Source organism: Narcine bancroftii, chromosome 6 (genome assembly GCF_036971445.1).
Source record: "Narcine bancroftii isolate sNarBan1 chromosome 6, sNarBan1.hap1, whole genome shotgun sequence".
Taxonomy (NCBI): Eukaryota; Metazoa; Chordata; class Chondrichthyes; order Torpediniformes; family Narcinidae; genus Narcine; species Narcine bancroftii.
Window position 1 is genome coordinate 225,650,832 of NC_091474.1, and position 19,308 is coordinate 225,670,139.

Here is a 19,308-nt window from a genome sequence, read left to right on the forward strand (position 1 = left end):
TCCGCGCTGAGCTGTGTTCGTTTGGCGAGGCTAGTCCACCACTCATTTTGGATCTCCCGGAGTTTGCGCTGAAGATGGCTGCATCCTTCTTCTAAAGTGGTGACAAATGGACAAATATCTTATGCGTTTTTATTAACTAGATCAACTAGACAAGGATGTCCTTTGCCTCCAGCTTTATTTATTTTAGCTATTGAACCTTTAGCACAATTAATAAGACAAGATTAATTCTGATAAATTTTAGATTAATTTATTTGCTTATGATGTTTTGATTTGACAGATCCTGAAAATTCTTTGTGTTCGTTGTATATGAGATTAAAGGAATATGGTGAATATCAGGTTATAATATTAATTGGGATAAAAATGAAATTATGCTTTTGCTTGAGGGAGTTTATACTCAATGCAAAAGAAATTGTTCAAATTTGACGGTTGTCAAATAATGGAATTAAATATTTGGGTATTAAAATTGATAAAAATTTAAATAATTTATATAAATTGAATTATTTACCATTATTTAATAAAATTAAAGAGGATTTGAATAGATGGAATGATTTATCTATAATTTTAATAGACAGAGTGAATTGTATTAAGATGAATATTTTCCCAAAGATTCAATATCTTTTTCAATCCATTCCTTGTAATATATCTAAAAAAATTTTAAGGATTTAAATTTAATAATTAGGAAATTTTTGTGGAAAGGCTAAATGGTAAGAGCATCCTTAGAGAAATTAACTTGGAAATGCAAATTAGTAGGTTTACACCTTCTACATTTTTAAAATTATTACAAAGCTGCTCTGTTGAAATTTATTAATGGAATGTTTGATTTAGATAAATCTTTAACATGGGCTAATACAGAATTAACTAAAATAGATGAAACATTTATATTAGAATTTATCTATAAATGGAATACCAAATTATCAATTATTACCACTACTACCGCCACTACTACTACTACGATCACTACTACTATTATTACTACTACAGGGTTAATGATCCACCTATACTGAAACATTTAATTGAATTATGATATATGGAAAAGGTAAAATTTCATGTAAAACACCATTATATCAAAATAAACTTTTTTCTTTTACTATTAATAATCATTTTTTAATAATAATACCTTTTTTGTTATCAACATTAAAACTTTTTTAATTGATAAATTAGGTCAAAGTTTAAGATTACTTAGACAATCTGAGTTAGAAATTTAACTTACTAAAGGAGATACAGTATTAATAAATTTATTCCAGAAATGTATAAACTACTTCAAAGGAAAATGCCTAAATTAGATACTCTTAAATCAAGATTAAAATGGGAAAACGATTTAGATAGAACAATAGATCGAGATGATTTGAGAATGTTCTGTAAAGATAACTAAAATTATTAATGTAAGATATAGATGAGTACAATATAACTTTTTGCATCAATATTTAACACCTCAAAAATTAAAAAAGATTTAATTTAGTTTCTTCAGAATTATGTTTTAGATGTCATAAGGAAATAGGTTCTTTTTTTCATTCTACTTGGCAATGTATTAAGGTTAAATCATTTTGGATACAAATTAGATTATTTTTAGAGAAAGTGTTAAAGGTTAAACTTCCATTAGACCCAATGTTATTTTTATTAGGAAATATTAAAATGTTTAGTTTAAAATTAAAGTTAACTATGTATCAAATTGAATTTTTACAATTGCCCTTAGCTGTTTTAAGGAAATGTGCCAGTTATGTCTGATATAGATTTAGGGATGCAAAGATGGCATGCTAAATGAGATCTTGGGAAAATAACATAATTTACATGATAAATATAATTCTTTTTTGAAAATATAGAGCCCATATTTACAACAAGTTGGTTTGAAAATTTAAACTCTCAATAGCTCATCCTGATGATGGCTCTTGGTTCCATGGCAGTGGATTGGAATTTATATTGTTACCGCAGGTCTTGTGACAACCACCGAGGCATCTCCCTCTTGTATATTTCAGGGAAGATTCTGGCCTGCATCCTGCTCAACCGCCTTCTCCAACAAGGTCTGCTCCCAGAAGCCAGTGTGGCTTCCGTGCTGAACGTTGGACTATAGACATAATTTTTGCTGCGCGCCAACTCCAGGAAAAATGCCAGGAGCAACACAGCGACCTCTTCGTAACCTTTGTCGACCTAACCAAGACTTTCAATACGGTCAGCAGAGAAGGCTTGTGGAAGATCATGGAGAAGTTTTGCTGCCTCAGCAATTTATCACAATTGTCCGGCAGTTCCACGACGGTATGATGGTAAAAGTTCTGGATGACAGCGACAAGTCGGAGGCCTTCCCAGTGACAAATGGCGCCAAACATGGCTGTGTTCTTGCCCCAATTCTATTCAGTATGGTATTCTCTGCCTTGCTGACAGATGCCTTCTGTAACTATGAAGAAGAAATCCACAGGACTGATGGTGGGTTTTCAACCTCAAGCACCTGCAGGCAGTTACAAAGGTGCAAGAGACTGTCATCAGAGACTTTTTGTTTGCTGATGACTGTGCACTCAACGTCAGCACAGAGCAGAAGATGCAGCAAGAAACGGACTGCTTCTCACAAGCCTATGACAACTTTGGTCTCACTATCAGCACCAAAAAGACCAAAGTTATGTACCAGCCTGTCCCAGGAAAGCCATACCAGGAGCTGCGCATCATGGTGAAGGGCTATAGCCTCCAGGCAGTCGACAACTTCACCTACCTGGACAGCATACTCTCTCGCGTAGTGAACATATATGCTTAGGTCAACAACAGGATTGCCAAAGCCTGAGCCACCTTTGGGAGACTCCGTGAGAACGTCTGGGAGCAGAGAGGACTCAGCCTTACCACCAAGCTGAAGGTCTACTGTGCAGTGGTCCTTACCACCCTCCTTTATGCCAGTGAGGACTGGACTGTCTACAGCAGACATGCCAAACAGCTCAACCACTTTCACCTGAGCTGTCTCCGCAGACTCCTCCACATCAGGTGGCAGGACAAAGTTCCCGACACGACAATCCTGGAACATGCTGGACTTTGCAGCATCAAATCCTCTTGGTGGAAGCTCAAGTCAGGTGGGCTGGACATGTGGTCAGAATGCCAAACAGCCTAAGCAGCTGCTATACGGAGAACTCTGTCAGGGCAAGTGCTCAGTCAGGGGTGGGAGGGGGGGAGAAGAAACGTTACATAGACTGCCTCAAAGCATCCTTCAAAGGCCTGGGTGTTGACATCAACACGTGGGAGACACTTGCCCTCGACCGTCCAGCTTGCAGCAAGATCAACACAGGAACCCATGCAGTTAAAGTCAAGCGCATCACCGAAGCGCAACGAAAGCATGCTGTGCGTAAGGCCCAAACAGCATCCACTGCCACAACAGCTCCCACCCACTTGTGTCCCACATGTGGGCGAGACTTCAGGGCCTGAATTGGCCTCACCAGTCACCTCCAGACCCACAGCCCCCAATCTTCCATTTGACTTTGAAGCCATGGTCATCTTCGACTATGAAGGACAAACAACAACAACAACAAACATATTGTTACGAGCCCAGATGACCCCAAAGCCCAGTAGCAATAAATATTCAAGACAAATGGTCACTTAAACAAAAGTTGCTTTTAATTCTCTTTAAACATGAAAACAGGATCAAACTTTAACTTATCACTATTGACTTAACTAACCTAACTTAACCCCCTTCTAATTCTAAGCGCACATGTATGTGGGGCTAGATCACATCCTCCGACACAATGGGTCCACCTGCGTTCTGGAGATTGGCGGCAGGGAAGAGAATTTCATGTATGACCGATTCAAACCGGCACATTTGGACAGCAGCCAACCAATCACACTCCCAATCCCTTGCTGCAGGGGCAAGCCTTCCAAAGGTACTAATACTTCTCCAATGGCCGGTTCTGGTGGCGGGGTGGACGTGTTAGAGGCCCGCAGCCGTCGCTGCAGGATGACACAGAAGACGCCGTTCAAACAGGGCAATCTAGTGGGCTGCACAAGGTGTCAGCAGCCCGTTCCCATAGGCCACTGCAAAATGGGCTCTGCCAGCCAATCACTGATGATGGAATGCAAAAGGGCCAATTGGCACCCAGGATAGCACAAACCACACCTATCGATGACGCTGCAGCAGAACGGGCCGATGCCACCAATCAGAGCCCGAAGCGGCATGGGTTATGCCCGTCGGTCACATGGCAGCCAAGGCCTGCCTGACCATATAAAAGAGAGTAGCCAGTTCATTAAAATCAGTGTCAACTGTACTTCCTTGTTGTGTGTGTCTTACTTCTGAGCTAGAATCTTGAGACATACCTCAAAAGTCTTTATACTGAATTAAGAATGCTCTGTGTCTGTGCATGGCCTTCTTAGTCTATTAAATCATTATCACGTTTTTCCTTGTCAGCCAGTGTGAACAGTGGGTGTGAAAAGAATTTGTGACTTCAATATAAAATGAAAAACACCTAAAAAATTCTTTTCAGGTTTCACAAAAAAAATTCCTAACTAGATTACTCACATCGTCAGTTTCTTCAGGTATTTCTTCTTCTTCTTCATCATGAAGTGGTTGTGCTGTAGCTGTTGGTTGAAGACCTATGAATTCTAATTTAAACATTACGGACTAAAGAGAAAGAGAAAAGAAAGCAACTAAACAAAATATACATTTAAACATTAAAAATACATAAAATTTGCCATGAAACACCTTTATAAACACTCAAAAATTGGCTGCGGTAAAAAAATTAATTTCTGAAATGTATTCAGTTTTAAGTAAGCATGAAGGAAAAGTTGAGAACTCATTAGAAGTTGTTTTACAAAAAAATTCAAACTAAGCTCCTTAAATACACTCCTCAAAAACGCATGTTTAGTTTAAATGGATTCAAGTGCAAAGTATTATTCTAATTTTTATAAAAACAGAGAAAATCAAGTTAGTTAGAGAATTGGAGAAAAATGGGTAACTGATCAAAATTTTCACTTCAATATTATATTTAATAACACTGCACAACAATTTTATTTCAAAGGTTTGCTTCCTGATTTAAAATTGGGGTTTATGATAGAAAACTTCAAGATGAACACAAAGGTAATTTCAGATTTGCTATATCATATGGAAAGTTGGAGAAACATTACATTAACTTTTATTTATGGGAATGACCACTTGAGATAATTGGCAGGAACAATTAAGGGAGGGGAAGATGAAGAGGAGTGGTCAGTGTGCGAGTGGCCCAGTGTAGGAGTGGAGCTTTGGGGCTTTAGCTCAAGAGGCTTCGGCGAGCAGAGGGTGAAGAATGTGTGAGGTGAAGTGAAGCCAGGTGAGGTAGTTTAATCCTTTAACTAAATTAGGAGGAGGTAATGGAGTCAGCTAGGGCAGTGGATTGCTCTGATTGTGGGATGTAGGAAATCTGGGTCAGCATAATTGTCCCTGATGACTACACCTGGAAAAAGTGCTTCCAGCTGCAGCTCCTGCAAACCAAGTTAGGGAACTGGAGCTGGGGCTGGATAAACTGCGGATCATTCAAGAGGTATTTCAGGGAAACAGTCATCTTTAAAATCAGGAGGAAGGAAACTGAGTGACTATCAGGAGAGGGAAGGGGAATGGACAGAGAGAGCAGAGCACTCCTGTGGCCATTCACATCAACAGTAAGTATACCGTTTTGGATACTGTTGGTGAGGACAACCTACCAGGGACAAGTTGTGATGGTCAGGTCTCTGGCACCAAGACTAGACCCTCAGCTCAGAAAGGGAGGAGGAGAAGAAGGAGTGCAATAGTGATAGGTGATTCGATAGTTAGAGGGACAGATAAGAGGTTGAGAATCCCGGATGATCTGTTGCCTCCCTGGTGCAATATCTCAGTATTCTCAGGAGGGAGGGTGAGCAGCCTGATGTTGTGGTCAATGTAGGGACCAATGACATGCGTAGGAAGGATGAGGAAGTTCTGCAAAGAGAATTTAGTGAGTTAGATGTAATGTTGAAGGACAGGAATTCCAGGTTGTGATCTCAGAAGTGCTATCCATGCCACGTGCTAGTGAGATTATAAATAGGAACTAATGCAGCTAAATACGTGGCTAAAGAGATGGTGCAGGGTGGAGGGCTTCATGTTTCTGGACAATTGGGCTCTGTTCCAGTGAAGGTGAGATCTGTTCTGACAGAATGGTTTGCACTTGACGTGGAGGGGGACTAACATCCTTGTGGGTAGGTTTTCTTGTGCTGTTCTGGACGGATTAAACTAGATTGACAGAGGGATGGGAACAAGAATGTTAGAGCAGAGAGTGAGATGGAGGAGGATAAATGTAATGCGAGGACTGTATGTATAGACAGAAATCAAAGGTTTGTATGTGATAGAAATGTTCTTAGGTGTATTTATTTCAATGCAAGGAGTATTGTCAGAAAGGCAAATGAGTTTAGGGTGTGGATTGACACATGGGATTGTGACATTATTGCTATTAGTGAGATTTGATTGCAGGAGGGGCAGGTCTGGCAGCTCAATGTTCTGGGGTTCCATTGTTTCAGACATGATAGAGGGGGAGGGATGAAAGGAGAAGGAGAGGCATTGCTAGTCAGGGAAAAGATCACAGCTGTGCTTTGACAGGACAATCCAGTGGGCTCATCTACAGAGACCATGTGAGTGGAGGTGATGAACAGGAAAAGTAAGACCACACTGATAGGGTTGCATTATAGTCTGCCTGATAGTCAGAGAGAATTGGAGGAGCAAATCAGTAGAGAGAGAGCAGACCAATATGAAAAACAGATAGTAGGAGATTTTAACTTTCCACATATTGACTCGGACTCCCATACTGTAAAAGGGCTGGATGGCTGGGAGTTTGTCAAATGTGTTCAAGAAAGTTTTCTCAATCAACATATATAGAGGTACCAATGTGTAAGGAAGCAATACTGATCTCCTACTAGGGAACCAAACAGGCCAGGTGGCAGAAGTATGTGTAGGAGAACATTTTGGCTGCAATAACCATAATATCATTAGTTTCAACTTAATTATGGATAAGAATAGGTTTAGTCCTTGAGTTGAGATTCTAAATTAGAGAAAGGCCAATTTTGTGGAAATGAGAAAGGATCTAGGAAGAGTGGATTGGGATAAGTTTATTTCTGGTAAGGATGTGTTCAGTAAGTGGAAGGCCTTCAAAGGCAAAATTTTGAGAGTGCAGAGCTTGCATGTTCCTGTCAGGATTAAAGGCAAAGCTATCAGGTATAGGAAACCTTGGTTTTCAAGAGATATTGGCGATCTGGTTAAGAAGAAGAGAGAAGTGTATAGCAGGTATAGGCAACAAGGAGCAAATGAGGCACTAGAAGAGTAAAGAAAATATAAGAAAATACTCAAGAAGGAAACCAGGAAGGCAAAAAGAAGACATGAGGTTGCTTTGGCATATAATGTGAAGGTAAATCCAAAGGGTTCCTACAAGTATAATAAGAGTGAAAGGATAGTAAGGGATAAAATTGGTCCCTTAGAAAATCAGAGTGGTTGTCTATGTGTGGGGCCTCACGAGATGGGGGAGATCTTAAACAGTTTTTTTGCATCAATATTTACTCAGGAAACTGGCATAGTATATAAGGAAGGAAGGGAAACATGCAGTAGTGGCATGGAACATATAATAGAGATTAAAAAGGAGGAGGTGCTTGCTGTCTTACAGCGAATAAAGGTAGATAAATCCCCCAGGCCTGACATGTTATTCTCAGACCTTGCGGGAGATGAGTGTAGATATTGCAGGATCCCTAGCAGAAATATTTAAAATATCCTTATCCACGGATGAGGTACCGGAGGATTGGAGGGTAGCTCATGTTTAAAAAGGCTCCAAAAGTAAACTAGGAAATTACAAGCCAGTGAGCCTGGCATTAGTAGTAGGTAAATTATTGGAGGGTATTCTGAGAGATCGGGTATACAAGTATTTGGACAGCCAGGAGCTGATTAAGGACAGTCAGCACGGCTTTGTGTGTGGTAGGTTGGGTTTAATGAACCTTACAGAGTTTTTTGAAGACATTACCAAGAAAGTAGATGAAGGAAAGACTGTGGATGTTGTCTGTATGGACTTTAGTAAGCTCTTTGACAAGGCCTCACAAGGCTAGTTCAGAAGGTTCAGACACTAGGTATCCATGGAGAGGGTGTAAATTGGATTCGAAATTGGCTGAATGGGAGAATACAGAGTGGGAGTGGATGATTGCTTCTCAGGGATTGGTGCTAGGAGCATTGTTGTTTATGTCAATGATCTGGATGATAATGTGGTAAATTGAATCAGCAAGTTTGCTGATGACACTAAGGTTGGAGGCGTTGTGGGCAGAGAGGAAGGCTTTCAAAGCTGCATACGGATCTGGACCAAGTGGAAAAATAGGCCAGAAAATAGCAGATGGAATTTAATGCAGACAAGTGTGAGGTGTGGCATTTTGGAAGGACTAACTAAGATAGGATGTACACAAAAATTGTAAGGCACTGAGGACTGCGGAGGAACAAAGGGATCTGGGAATTCAGATATATAGTTACCTGAAAGTGGTGTCACAGGTAGATGGGGTTGTGAAGAAAGCTTTTGGCAACTTGCCTTCATAAACAAAGTACAGGAGTTTGGATGCTATGGTGAGGTTGTATACAACATTGGTGAGGCCAAATTTGGAGTATTTTGTGCAGTTCTGGTTGCCAAACCACAGGAAGGATATCAGTAGGATTGAAAGAGTGCCGAAAAGATGTAGTAGAATGTTGCTGGGTCTTCAGGAGTTAATTACAGGGAAAGATTAAACAGGTTAGGACTTTATTCCTTGGAGCATAGAAGAATAATGGGAGATTTGATAGAGGTTTACAAAATTATGAGAGATATAGACAGAGTAAATGTAAGTAGGCTCTTCCCACTTAGATTAGGAGAGACAATTACAATAGGACATGGAAGGGAAAAGGTTTAGAGGGAACATTAGGGAGAACTTATTCACTCAGAGAGTGTGGGAGTGTGGGATGAGTTGCCATCTGATGTGCTAAATGCAGGCTCACTCGTTTTAAAAGTAAACTGGATAGATACATGGAGAGTTATGGAATGGGTGGAAGTCAGTGAGACTTGCGATATGATGTATTCGACAAAGACTAGAAGGGCCAAATGGCCTGCTTTCAGTGCTGTAGTGTTCTATGGTTCTATTAAATTTAGTATGTTTAATCACATAGTTCAAATGATTTTGCAACTGATTGGGAAGAAGTCCAAGTACAAATGCAAAAAATGAATTTTCAATGACATGTTGCACATCATGGTTTTGTTTGCTTGAAGCATGTTAAAAATATGACAGAAAATCACAAAAAAATAAGTTATAACTAAAAGACAATACATGGTAGGAAAATTTTAGGGGGATATTTTTATGATCAGCAGCCCAAAATCCATAAAATACATCTAAAAGTGTTCAGGATGCAAATTCTTAATTGTCCAGTGTAATTGTTAGGTTATTACGATAGAGTGGAAATATTCAAGGCATTTAGAATTGTTTTGTTCATGCTCTCCAGGCTCCTGGGTGAGTTTAACATCCAAAAGCTATTCGTCCAAGTATGAGCTTCTCCAAATGTACCAATATTCTCAGGTAAAACTGTAACCCTGCACACACCTTACAGGTGCTCCCATTGGGAAACAGATACAGGAGTATCAGAAGGAGCACCACCAGGCTGAGGAACAGCTTATTCCTACGGGAAGTGAGAATGCTGATCAGCCAAAGGAACTGCTCACACTAACCATCCGAGACTCTCATATTCATGAATTAATATTTATTTATTTATTAGTATGGATGATACTTGACTTGCTTATGTATTGTTTGTCTGTATGTGTGTTATGTTTGGTTGTGTGTCTGCCTGTTTTGCACCGAGGACTGGATAACGCTGTTTCATCACATTGTCATTGTACAATTAGATGATGATAAACTTCACTTAACTAACCACTCAGATTCAGGAACAAGTTCATCTCTAAAAACCTAAATAAAATATGAAGGCTAACATCTCAATGCAGTATATGAGATAGACATTTTAAATGAAAAATTGAATTGAGGTATCAGCTAAACCTTTAGGTGAAAATAACATTTCTTATGGGACTATTCTGAAGATCTCCCTGATGTTCTAGAAACAAATCATGTTTGATTATTAAACAACATATTATGTGATTATTTATGTGTGTATGTGGTTGGTTGGCATCTGTTTCCCTACACTGCAACAATGGATATACTTCGAAAGTACCCTACAAATGTTTGAAGGCATTCAGTTTAATGACTGCATCTATGTATTTATCACAATCATACATAAATAAGATTAAAAATGTCTTCTTAGTAATTGGTTTTGTTCAAAATCTAATCAACAGCATCCCACACTTGTTTTCCGATTCCCCACAATAAACTCATCCAGAAAGTTATGAAGCATGGAAACCTGGCTCTGTGGATTAAGAACTGGCTTGCCCATATAAGGCAGTGAGTAGTAGTGGATAGAACATATTCTGTTTGGAGCACAGTAGCTTGTGATGTTCTATAGGGATCTGCTCTTTGTGATTTTTATAAATGATTTGGAGGAAGAAAATGCAGGCATGGATCAGTAAGTTTGCAGATGACACAAAGTTTGGAGTTGCTGTAAATAGTGTAGAAGATTGTCAATGGGACATAGAGAGGATGCAGAATTGAGCAGAGAAGTGGTTGGTAGAGTTCAATCTGGGTAAGTGATGCATTTTGGAAAATCAAACTTAAAGATGAAGCAATTGTTATTGGCAGGATTCTTAACAGAGTGGTGGAACAGAGGGTTCAAGTCTTCATTAGTTAGGGAGTTTAGTTCAAAAGCTATGAGATAATGTATAAAACTCTGGTTACACTACACTTAGTACATGGTGCTCAGTTCTGTTTGCCTCATTATAGGAAGGATGTGGAAAGTTTAGAGAGAGTACAGAGGTGATTTACCAGAATGCTGCCTGGATTGGTGAACATGTCTTCTGAATAAGGCTGAGCAAGTTAAGGGTTTTTTTGACTGATGGAGGATGATAGGTGACAATGAGGTACATAAAATTATAAGAGGCATAGACAGCCAGCATCTTTTCCCCAGGCTGGCAATAGCCTGTACCAGAGGACATCCATTTAAGAAGAGTAAAGTTTGGGGGAGACATCAAAGGTAGTTTTTTTTTACACAGAGAGTGGTGGGTGCCTAGAATGCAGTGTCAGGGTGGTGAAGGAGGCTGATAAAATGAGAACATTTAAAAGACTCTTAGAAAGGCACACAGATGCAAGAAAAATTGAGGACTATGGGCTGGTTGCTTGGGATTGTGAACTATAATTTCTTTCCATAGATGCTACCTAACCTGTAACCAGAATTCCCTATTTTTTTAATTCAATTCCCTCAAAACAAGAATCAATCAAATATGCAAAATTACTCAGCATTAATGCTCTATTTATTCAGGCTATACACCTTTCATGAAGGGAATTTGCCTTTATTCCTCTGTTTTCACTTGGAATATCCATCTTAAATATTAAAATTATTTATATATTAAACAAAAATATTACACACGTAGTGTGTGTTCCTCTACAATCAAGGCAAGCGTGCCAGAAGCAGTGTGGGAAGAGTGAAAAAAAATTATTTTGATTCTTAAAATGCTTGGACACAATTTCTTACCATAAAGAGCTCACTGGGTTTTCTGTTTCCATCCAACTCTATCAAATACTGAGGGTCATGATCAGCCATATAATCCTGCGTTTTTTCCAGAAATACAGAAGAATAGAAATATTGTATCAATAAAAGTGAAAGCTGTCATATTTCGTTAATTACTTTAGCAGATCCAAACGCAACCTCTTCAGGAAAACTTGCATGAAATGATTCCATACCTCTAAAGGCCTCAGCATTTTTTCTTTGTAGAGTGCCACTCGTTTTTCAATGATTGAGAAAAAATCTTCAGGTCTTTTCACCAAGCGTGCAATAAGCTCTGGGGTCATCTCTGACTTCTCTTCCTGCTAGGAAATTTTGACAAAATGTCTCAAGCTAATGCAAGTCCGGAATAAAACTACAGCAAAGTGAAAATCACACATTTGGCCACAGAGACATGAGAAACTGCAGATTATGGCATCTGGAGTAAAAAACAAACTGCAGGAGAAATTCAATGGGTCAAGTCGCAACTGTGGAGGTAAAGGGACTTTCGACATTTTAAGCTTGCATCAATAATTTTGTGTTAATATTTGACTGAGATAAAATCAAAAACACTGCAAATGTTGAAAACTGAAATAATAACAGAAATACTGGAAAAACTAAAGGAAAAAGTCTCTAATATGATAGGACAAAACAGCTTAATGACTACAATTTCCAGTACATAAGGCTTCTTGGTCTCTATCATGGTAATGTTGTGCAAGTTGCCCATAGGCTACACCCATATGAGTAGAACAAAACAAGCCAAAGTGATAATAAAAATGGAAAATAGAAAATGCTGGAATAAAACAAGCAGGTGAAGCAGCATCAATTGAAAGAGAAACAGTTATAATTTCAGATGAGGGAGCCTTATCAGACCTGAGAAAGAGAGAGACAAGTTAGTCTGGGTAGCAGTGAAGTTGGAGAAGGGCGAAGCATGGACTACAGAAATTTCTCCAATGTTTAATCTAGACAAGTGTTGCACTTTGAGTGGTCAAATGTAAGAGCAAAGTTTACTGCCAACGGCAGAACTCTTAAAGCTATGATGTGCATGGTACAAGTCCATTGTTTTACACAGAGAGTTGTAGGTGCCTGCAACAGGATGTGAGGGTTAATAATGGAAGTAGTTACAATAGCAGTGTTCAAGAGGTTTACAGATAGACACACGAATAGGGAAGGAATAAATCAATATATATTGTATACATGTAACAGTGTTTTAGTTTACTTTGGACATCATGTTTGGCTCAGACATCATGGTCATATGCTGTATCTATGTTCTATGTAATTAAATCATGTGGCAGGTGGGATCGGATGAGGCTATTACCCTACTACACTAGTGGTTTGGCAGCAGGACAGGCCATATGCAAAGAAAAAGGAAAAAGGCTGGCAAACAAAAATGGTTCTTATGTAGACAAGAAGAAAGACTATGTCATCTAAGTTAGAGAAATATATATTGCATCCAGAAGATTGCAAAGAGCCCAGATGGAAGGAAAGGTTTTGTTCCTCAGACTTGCTGTAGTTCTCATTCTAACTGGGAGGCCACAGATAATTAATAATAATGAGTTTATTATCAATACCCATTGTACAATGTATAAATGACCAAAAATCTTACTGGCTGCAGCTGAAAAGATATTTATAAAGACAAACTATAATATTAAATTAATTAAATGAAATTAAAAGAGACAATAAATATATAATAGTTAAAATATTCACAATAATCCAAGTAAAAAAAATGACTTGCAATAATGGATGCAGTCCATGATTAGTGTACCAAGGGGAGGTTCAAGAGCCTGTTAGTGATTGGAAAGAACACAGAGATGGTGGTTTTCAACTTCTGCTTGAAGGTAGCAGTGAGAAGAAATGAACAGGCCCTATCAAGCTGCATGTAACATGGGTTAACCAGGCAATTTGCTTGGTTACCACCCCAGTTACAAGGCAGTTACAAAGGGTCTGAATCCAATCAGAATCCAACCGGGTCCCTGACCTATCTCAGAGGTAGTCAGGGAACCCAGTTAAACTTACCTAGGTTGTGTCCATGTGCGATTTGAACAGGAAAATGGCCAACCCGCTTATTCCGGTGACATCAGTGCTTGCGTACATGAGTCACCGGGCAGCCAGCTTCTGAACATCTGGCAGTACTTCCGGTGAGAGCGTGATGTGTCATTGCAGGGGCGGGATCCCCCTTAAATTGCTGGATTTGCGATTTGAAAGGTGCTTCCAGCACCTTTGCCCCAGTATATCCGGGTCCCAGGAGGGTGATCCAGGTGCTGCAGTTTAAAAGGGGCTATTGTGACCGCTCACCAGGGTCATTTAGGATATTGACTGTCTTCTTTTTTTTAATTGTTTTATTTTTTACACAATAAACCATATTAACCAAAATACATAGACATTTTTCTCTTGAATATATACAGTGCCATTTTCTCCCCTTTTACCCCCCTCCCTTCCCTCCCTCCCTCTCCCCCCTTCCCATTTATTCAAAGTTCAATCTATAAGATACATTAAATCCGTTAAACAATGTCGTCTCTTAATAAAATAAACAAGAAATTTGTATCTTTTACTTTTATATACTGAGTCAGTTTGAGGCAGTCACTCACATAGATGTCTGGGTGTACAAGGAATAGAGTAGGGAACTAAGCACGCAGTCACTTGGAAGAGGTTATGTTGCCAATTTGCACTAATCAGGGTCTGCTGATGAGGAATTCAATGATCCATTTCCAGAGAGGTGGAAAGATGCCCAGATGATTTAGGTTTGTCATGAATCTTCCTCATATGATGATATTGAATGCTGAGCTGTAGTCAATGAACAATCTGACAGAGATGTTACTGTTGTCTAGTGATCTAATGCAAAGTGGAGGTCCAGGTGGAGTTTATAGAACATAGAGCAATACAGCACAGTACGGGCCCTTCAGCCCTTGATGTTGTGCTGACCCATATATTCCTTCCTAAAAGAAAGTACTAAACCCTCCCTACCCCATAACCCTCTATTTATTTTCATCCATGTGTCTGTCTAAGAGTCTCTTAAATGTTCCCAATGTTTCAGCCTCCACCACCATCCCTGGCAAGGCATTCCAGGCACCCACAGCTCTCTGCATTAAAAAAAAAGTTACCCCTGATGTCTCCCCTAAACTTCCCTCCCTTCCATTTTGTAAATTTGTCCTCTGGTGTTTGCTGATCCTGCCTCTCATAATCCTGTAGCCCTCTATCAAGTCTCTTCTCATCCTTCTCTGCTCCAAAGAAAAAAGCCTCAGCTCTGTTAACCTCGCCTCATAAGACTTGTTTCCCAATCCAGTCAACATCCTGGTAAATCTCCTCTTCACCCACTCTATAGCTTCCACATCCTTCCCTTTTTTTTTCAAAGCTTCAAATACAAAGTTTGATTTTAGTTTTCACAACAAAATCTACTTACAGTATTGGCAAAAAAAATCACAACTGAGAACAAAAATAAAAGCCATATCCTTTTTTATACCATCTGACAGATTCTGTTCTGCAGATAATTTTGCCAGTCACATTGAGCCATGGCTTGTCTATGTGAATATCATGAAATCATCATTCGTGGTGCAACACTCATTGACATCAACTCCTGGAAGAGTAGCTTGCAGGCATATGGCATCCGTACCAATGAAATCTGAGTTTTGTTATGGCAGCCTCTGCATTCATAAGTATGTGTTCTAGTATTGGCAATTGCCATGAGTCCACATAAATTGCATACATGCACCTGATATGGATCAGAAACTTCAAACAGCCTCTCTCTCAAAAACTGGGCTGCACCATGAGCAATCTGACAATCTCATTCCATCTCTCCAAAACGTAGACCACTATCACGAGATCTACCCTCCATAGGTTGTCTATTAAGGAACTGAACAGGCCCTCATGCACGAGAATGAATTTTGTCATCTACCATATGTTTCATAAGCTGGTAGTATGTTGGACCGAGAAAATTAGGTTCTATACAATGGATTCACAGGGCGTAAACTCACATCACATCCTTCCCTTAATGAGGTGTCCAGAACTGAACACTTTACCAGAGATTTGTATAGTTGCAACATGACCACTTGACTCCTGAATTCAATCCCCCTATTAATGAAGCCCAGCATCCCAAAGGCCTTCGTAACTATCCTATTAAACCTGTGCCGTGGCCTTGAGGGATGCATGGATTTGAACCCCACGGTCCCTCTGTTCATCTACACTCAGCCTTTACTCAGCCTTTTGGTTAGTCCTTCCAAAATGCATCACATCACATTTATCCAGATTAAAATCCATCTGCAACTTTTCTGCCCAACTCTGCATCCTGTCTATATCCTCTTGTAATCTTCAACAACCTTCAGCTCCATCCTCAACTCCTCCAACCTTTGTGTCATCTGCAAACTCATCCATCCGCCTCTTCATCCAGGTCATTTATAAAAATCACAAAGAGCAGGGTCCAAGAACAGATCCTTGCGGCGCTCCACTTGTCACCGACCTCCAGGCAGAATACTTTCCTTCCATTACTACTCTCTACTTTCTTCCTACAAGCCAATTTTTTATCGACACAGCCAAGGTTCCACTGATCCCATGCCTCATAACTTTATGGATGAATCTCTTGTGGGGGACCTTGTCAACTGTCTTACTAAAATCCATGTACACCACATCTACCACCCTACTGTTATTAATTTCTTTTGTTACCTCCTCAAAAAACTCAATTAGTGTCATGAGGCATGACCTTCCCTTCACAAAGCCATGCTGACTATCCTTGATTAGACTATACTTCTCCCAATGTTTATAGATCCTATCCTTAAGAATCCTCTCCATTAGTTTACACACCACTGACATAAGACTATAATTCCCACAATTATCTCTATTAACTTTTTTAAACAAGGGGACTACATTTGACATTCTCCAATCCTCTGGCACCTCCCCTGTGCCAAAGAGGATTCAAAACTCATAGCTACAGCCCCAGCTATCTCTTTCCTCACTTCCCACAGCAGCTGGGGTATATTGCGTCTGGCCCCGGGGACTTATCAATCTTGATGTTTTAAAGAAGATCCAGCATTTCCACTTATTTAATCTCCACAGAGTCCAGCACACAGGCCTGTTCAATTTCAACCTCACTGTGATCAAATACCTTTTCTCTTTTGAATACTGATGGAAAGTGTTCATTTAGGACCTCCCCAACCTCCTCTGCCTCCAGGCACATGTTGTTTCCTTTATCCTTTAGCAGCCCCACCTTCATTCTCGTCATCCCTCTTTTCTTCACATACGCAAGAATGCCTTGGGGTTCTCTTTAATTCTACATGCCAAGGCCTTCTTATGCCCCCTTTATTACGATCCTTCCTGGCTGCCATATACTTCTCATGAGCCCTTCTTGCTTCCTAATTCCTATATCTAATGTATGCTTCCTTCTTCCTCTTGACCTGTTCATCAGCCACAGTTCCTTTTTCTTACCATCTTTTCCTTGTCCCAGTGGAACAAACCTATCTTGAACCCTGCACGTGGTCCCTAAACTTCTTCCACATTACTTCTGAGCCTTCATCCTTAAACATCTATTTTCAATTTATTCTCGCTAGTTCCTGCCTCACCCTTCATAATTAGCCCTTCCCCAGTTAAGCACTTCAAATTTTGACTGTTTTTATCCTTTTCCATAGTTATGTTGAAGCTCATGGAGTTGTGGTCACTCTCGCCTGTGACAGAATTGTGCTATTGTTAATCTTTAGTTATAAAGTTTTTTTTTGTAAAGGGACTTTGTGGACGAGACACAGGGAAAGACACAGAGGACAATTTTTAAATCTTGTAAATAGCAGAGGCTATGTTAAGGAACTATTTTGAGAGACAAAACGTCTGTTAATTCATTGTTCAGTTGAAGCTGTATTAACATCCATAAAGTCAGAAGTGATTCTTCATTGAAACTAAAGTCAATGATGTTTGCTGAGAGATGGCCTCTGTTCAAACAAGCTAGCTTTTGCTTCAATGATCTGTGTGCACATAAAGCCATCTGTTTGCGACCCGAGCAGACAAATTGGAACCAACAACTCATACTTTTGGAAGAGATGAGACTGCAAGCAGAACCAGGAGTGATGTCATGTCATGTGATGATGCCTCCAAGAAGGCATCTTTAATATTGCACCAGTCATTAATTGAAGTCAGAAATGCAGTAGCTTTCAGTGGGAGAGGTACCGTTGTGTTGTATTCTCCTTGTCAGGGGAGGTACACAGAATCCGTGGTTTCAAAGAGAAAGAGCCACTTCATTGTCTCTTTGTCAAAAGAGGGCAGTTCTATTGTATCCATTTTGAAATGGTCACTTAATATAACCCTTGCCTGGGTGTGAAGTCAACGTATAAAACAAGTTCTGTAACCTCCATGCAAGAGAGGGAAATAATTTGTATGAAGAAACAATTCTCTGAAGACAACTCTAAAAAAAGTTGCAAGTTTTAAGAACAACAGTAAAGATTCTGAATTTCAACACTGAAGTTTAAAAATTGACTTTTCACAATCATGCCTAAACTGTAATGGTTTGGGGCTTGCCACACACACACACACACACACACACACACACACACACACACACACACACACATAGTGGGGTTAAGATAGAGTTAAATAAGAAGTGTTATCTTATTAAATCTTATTAATAGTTAATAATAAAAATTGTTATGGTTTTAAAATACCATTGTCTTGTTGAATTTCTATTGCTGCTGTTCCCCACTGAGAGGACCACCAACTGACCAGGTTCATACTCCAGAACCAGATGCTGCATGGTCTCTCCTCTAGTCAGTCAGTCCACATACTGTATCAGGTATCCTTCTTGTAGACACCTGACAAATTCAGCCCCATCTATCCCTCTTGCACTCAGTAGATGCCAGTCAATATCAGGGAAGTTGGAATCACCCATAACTACAACCCTGTATTTCACACACCATTCCAAAATCTGCCTGCTTATCTGCTCCTTGGTATCCTGAGGGCTATTTGGGGGCCTATAGGCTATTCCCAGCACAGTGAATACTCCCTTCCTATTTCTGACTTCCACCCACACTGACTCACTGGACACTCCTTCTGCATCCTCCCTTTCTATAGCTTTTTAAAACACCTAAACCCTGGTACCTGTATCAGCTTATCTTGCCCTTCCTTCAGCCAAGTTTCAGTAACAGCCACAACATTGCAGTTCCATGTACTGATCCATGCTCTAAGTTCATCCCCTTTATCCTTAATACTCCTAGCATTGAAATAGATACATTTCAAACCCTCTAACTGGCTACCTTTATGTTTTGTCGCCTGTCTATCCTTCCTCACCAACTCAGAGCACATAGCACTATGCTTTTGTCCTTCTACTCTAATCTCTGCACTCACATTCCCAACCCCCTGCCAAACTAGTTAAAACCCTCACCAACAGCTTTAGCAAACTTGCCCGCCAAGATATTGGTGTAGCCTATCCTTTTTGTAAAGAAGAGATCCCAATGATCGAGAAATCTTACCCCTGCCCCTTGCACCAACTCTTCAGCTGCACATTCATCGACCACAACTTCCTGTACCTACCCTCTCAGGCGCATGGCACAGGCAGCAGTCCCGAGATTACCACCCTTGAGGTCCTGCTTTTTAATTTATTTCCTAATTCTCTATATTCCCTCTTCAGAACCTCATCTCTACTCCTATCAATGTCATTGGTCCCTACATGGATCATGACATCTGGCTGCTCACACTCTCCTTCCAGAATGACCTTAACTCGATCAGAGACATCCCTGATCCTGGCACCTGAGAGGAAACACACCATC

At 39.9% G+C, this 19,308-nt stretch overlaps 1 protein-coding gene across 17 annotated transcripts in view; it reads right to left on the minus strand.

Moving 5' to 3' along the window:
- The window catches only part of ak9 (adenylate kinase 9), a 371,922-nt gene that overhangs the window by 284,285 nt on the left and 68,329 nt on the right, over nt 1-19,308 (minus strand). For 16 of the 17 annotated variants that reach the window (XR_011340758.1, XR_011340759.1, XM_069887562.1 and 13 more), the window contains 3 exons: nt 11,773-11,898; nt 11,564-11,638; nt 4,481-4,582 (listed from right to left, as the gene is read on the minus strand). Coding sequence is in view for 15 of the 17 variants with exons in the window: in XM_069887562.1 (XP_069743663.1) it covers nt 4,481-4,582; nt 11,564-11,638; nt 11,773-11,898 (303 nt within the window). In the remaining 2 variants the exon portion in view is untranslated. The remainder of the gene's footprint in view (nt 1-4,480; nt 4,583-11,563; nt 11,639-11,772; nt 11,899-19,308) is intronic. The other variant, XM_069887555.1, reaches the window with a different exon arrangement.